A 3,836-nucleotide genomic window follows, 5' to 3' on the forward strand; every position below is an offset into this window, starting at 1 on the left:
CTCCGGTTTCTTCGTTTCATTTGCTACCGTATTGCGAACGGCCATCAAAGTACTATTGGACCTTTAAGAATCTTTCATGACGGTGACAGACCAACTTAGACCACAAACGTTTATGTGGGACCGCCGGCCATAAAGTTCTTCTCCATCCTCGCACGCAAAGTATACAATATTATGATGCTCACTATACCCAAATTCCCTCTCAGCGAGTATACATAAGGCCTCAAAATTGTAGCCATTCGATTCATCTTCTTCTTTCAAATAAACTGAAATCCAACGGCTGATAACAAATCATCAACAAGTAGGTCTTTCGGTGGAAACTTGCAGTGTGAAACGACGACAGACAGGATACAGCTACTCGGAAGTTCCGCGAAAAATATGGAAGTGATCTGAAACCGTCAATTATATTGCCAATGATCCAACGGTTGCCGAACTGTGGAATTGGAACATTCTGGAACCTAAACCCAACACTATATAATGCATTCTTTATGAATTCTTCCATCACCTGAAACCCTAGTTTTTTGTAGTTGCTCGCTGTGTTTCTTCTTTTCACATTCCCAATATATTGGTCCAAAGAGCGGAGCCAGAAGAGAAAAGGCTAGGAAAATGGCAGGTAAAGGAGAGGGTCCAGCGATCGGTATTGATCTCGGTACAACGTACTCTTGCGTGGGTGTTTGGCAACATGATCGTGTGGAGATCATTGCCAATGATCAAGGAAACAGAACGACGCCGTCCTATGTTGGATTCACTGATACAGAGCGTTTGATCGGAGATGCAGCAAAGAATCAGGTGGCTATGAACCCCATTAACACCGTTTTTGGTAAGTTCTGGAGCTCCTTTGCCTTCTACTGGTAGATCTGTTTGGTAGATTAGATCTCGGACGTTCCTTTGTTGATCTTGTTCTTGCAATGCCTAGATATAACTGCTTAGGTAGGTTTTCGTTGATTTATTATTTTCCGTGATTTGCATTTGACGTAGCATTTCAACCAGTGTAAGTTCTTGTGACCTGAATCCTTGTATGAATCAAGGATCTGTCTTCTAGAAGTTTAAACATGAAACTATGATATTTTTGTCGCTTGATTTTATTTTAATTTATGCTATGCAATACCATACCCTGCTCAATTTGTAAAAGATCTGAAGTTCAACGGTTCTGTTTTTGAACAGTTCAGCTATAAATGTTTCATTCGTCGACTGAGTGTTACTTATGAGGCAGTTTGAGATATAATATTGGATTTTATACGTCTGAAATGGAAATTCGCATCTACCGAATTTCAGATTCCAAACAAAAATTTGTAGTAGGGTTTCCTAACTATACTCGGTTTTGTTTAAATAAAATGTTAAAAAATTAATTGTGCTATTTAATCTCACAATTTTAATAATTGAAAAAAAAATTAATTGCACCTGTGTGGTTACCTTAGTTTGCTAATTGTATGTTTGCCTTTGCATTTTTATTTTGCTACTCTAGTCTCCTATTTGTACTTGCTAACTCTAGAATTGATGTTCCAGATGCGAAGAGGTTGATTGGAAGGAGATTCAGTGATGCCTCTGTTCAGAGTGACGTCAAATTGTGGCCATTTAAGGTCATTCCTGGTCCTGGTGACAAGCCCATGATTGTTGTTACATACAAAGGTGAGGAAAAGCAATTTGCTGCTGAAGAGATCTCCTCCATGGTCCTAATAAAAATGCGGGAGATTGCTGAGGCTTACCTTGGCTCCACCGTCAAGAATGCTGTGGTTACTGTCCCTGCCTACTTCAATGATTCACAACGTCAGGCCACCAAGGATGCTGGTGTAATTGCTGGTCTTAATGTGATGCGTATCATCAATGAGCCCACAGCTGCTGCTATTGCATATGGTCTTGACAAGAAGGCTACTAGTGTTGGTGAGAAGAATGTCTTGATTTTTGATCTTGGTGGTGGAACTTTCGATGTTTCCCTTCTCACCATTGAGGAGGGTATATTTGAGGTGAAGGCCACAGCTGGAGACACGCATCTGGGGGGTGAAGATTTTGATAATAGAATGGTGAACCACTTTGTACAGGAGTTTAAGAGAAAGCATAAGAAGGACATCAGTGGCAACCCCAGAGCTCTCAGGAGGCTGAGGACATCCTGCGAACGTGCTAAGAGAACTCTCTCATCAACTGCACAGACCACAATTGAAATCGACTCCTTGTATGAGGGTATTGACTTCTACTCCACCATCACACGAGCCAGGTTTGAGGAACTTAACATGGATCTGTTCAGAAAATGTATGGAACCAGTTGAGAAGTGTTTAAGAGATGCCAAGATGGACAAGAGCACTGTACATGATGTTGTGCTTGTTGGTGGGTCAACTAGAATTCCCAAGGTCCAGCAGCTTCTACAGGACTTCTTTAATGGCAAGGAGCTCTGCAAGAGCATCAACCCTGATGAAGCTGTTGCTTATGGTGCTGCTGTCCAGGCAGCTATTTTGAGTGGTGAGGGTAATGAGAAGGTGCAGGACCTCCTTTTGTTGGATGTCACTCCTCTCTCTCTTGGTTTGGAAACTGCTGGTGGTGTTATGACTGTGTTAATACCCAGGAATACCACCATCCCCACCAAGAAGGAGCAAGTGTTCTCTACCTACTCCGACAATCAGCCAGGTGTCTTGATCCAGGTATACGAAGGAGAAAGAACAAGGACAAGAGATAACAACTTGCTTGGTAAATTTGAGCTCTCTGGCATTCCTCCGGCTCCAAGGGGCGTACCACAGATCACAGTGTGCTTTGACATTGATGCTAATGGCATCTTGAATGTATCTGCTGAGGACAAGACAACAGGACAGAAGAACAAGATCACCATTACCAATGATAAGGGAAGGCTCTCCAAAGAGGAGATTGAGAAGATGGTTCAAGAAGCAGAAAAATACAAGTCTGAGGATGAAGAACACAAGAAGAAGGTTGAGGCGAAGAATGCATTGGAGAATTATTCATACAACATGCGGAATACAGTGAAGGATGAGAAGATCGGTGCCAAGCTTCCACCAGGTGATAAGAAGAAAATAGAAGATGCCATAGAGTCGGCCATTCAATGGTTGGACAGCAACCAGTTAGCTGAAGCTGATGAGTTTGAGGACAAGATGAAGGAATTGGAGAGCATCTGCAATCCCATCATTGCCAAGATGTATCAGGGTGCTGGAGCTGACATGGGTGGTGGAATGGATGATGATGTCCCATCAGGTGGCAGCGCTGCCGGTCCTAAGATTGAGGAAGTTGACTAAATATGTTTTGTGGGGTTTCCGTTCTCCCTTTTGCTAGGTTTTCGATTTTTATCTTCTTTTTGAAATATTCATGTGACATGTCGACTATTTTTGGGCTTTGACGTATTATAAAGGTATATTCAAAGCCAACCACCGTTACGATCCTTGATTAAACTTCTAGGCGTCCAAACATGTAAAATGGGAGAGGGGTTGCCAAGCCCTGATTTCAGCATCTCCCGACCCAAAAATGAAAGTTGCGAATATTTATCCATAAAAAATTGCACTAGTTAATATTTACTTATATCTGGTTAAAGTTACTTGTTATTAGAGGTGAGGTATTTTAATTTTAATATGATATAATTTTTTTATATTATTAAAAATAATATATTATTATTATTAATTATATTAATTTTTTTAATTAAAATTAAATTGAATTAAAATTTGTAAAATTAAAAATTAAATCAAATTGAAATAGATAAAAAAATAAATTAAAATTTTAAATTAACTTAATTTGATTGATTTTTTGGTTGTCTACTTTTATTTATTATACTGTTTATTCTATTTATTATACGTGGTATCTTATTATGTGTTGACATAAATAGCGTGAAAATTTATTTTTTAATA

At 39.7% G+C, this 3,836-nt stretch overlaps 1 protein-coding gene across 1 annotated transcript; it reads left to right on the forward strand.

Annotated features, from left to right (window-relative positions):
* Positions 1-480: 480 nt before the first annotated feature.
* LOC110609185 (heat shock cognate 70 kDa protein 2) lies at positions 481-3,513 on the forward strand. The gene is made up of 2 exons (XM_021748593.2): positions 481-817; positions 1,504-3,513. Exons 1-2 carry the CDS (start codon positions 604-606, stop codon positions 3,231-3,233), a joined length of 1,944 nt encoding a protein of 647 aa, XP_021604285.1. The 5' UTR covers positions 481-603; the 3' UTR covers positions 3,234-3,513.
* Positions 3,514-3,836: the final 323 nt, after the last annotated feature.

This window comes from Manihot esculenta, chromosome 8 (assembly GCF_001659605.2).
Source record: "Manihot esculenta cultivar AM560-2 chromosome 8, M.esculenta_v8, whole genome shotgun sequence".
Lineage (NCBI taxonomy): Eukaryota > Viridiplantae > Streptophyta > Magnoliopsida > Malpighiales > Euphorbiaceae > Manihot > Manihot esculenta.

Excerpts from the sequence above, each read along its gene's own strand:
- LOC110609185 (XM_021748593.2), top strand. The coding sequence starts at position 604 with ATGGCAGGTAAAGGAGAGGGTCCAGCGATCGGTATTGATCTCGGTACA. Across the intron at positions 818-1,503 it reads CCCCATTAACACCGTTTTTG|ATGCGAAGAGGTTGATTGGA; the intron begins GTAAGTTCTGGA and ends TTGATGTTCCAG.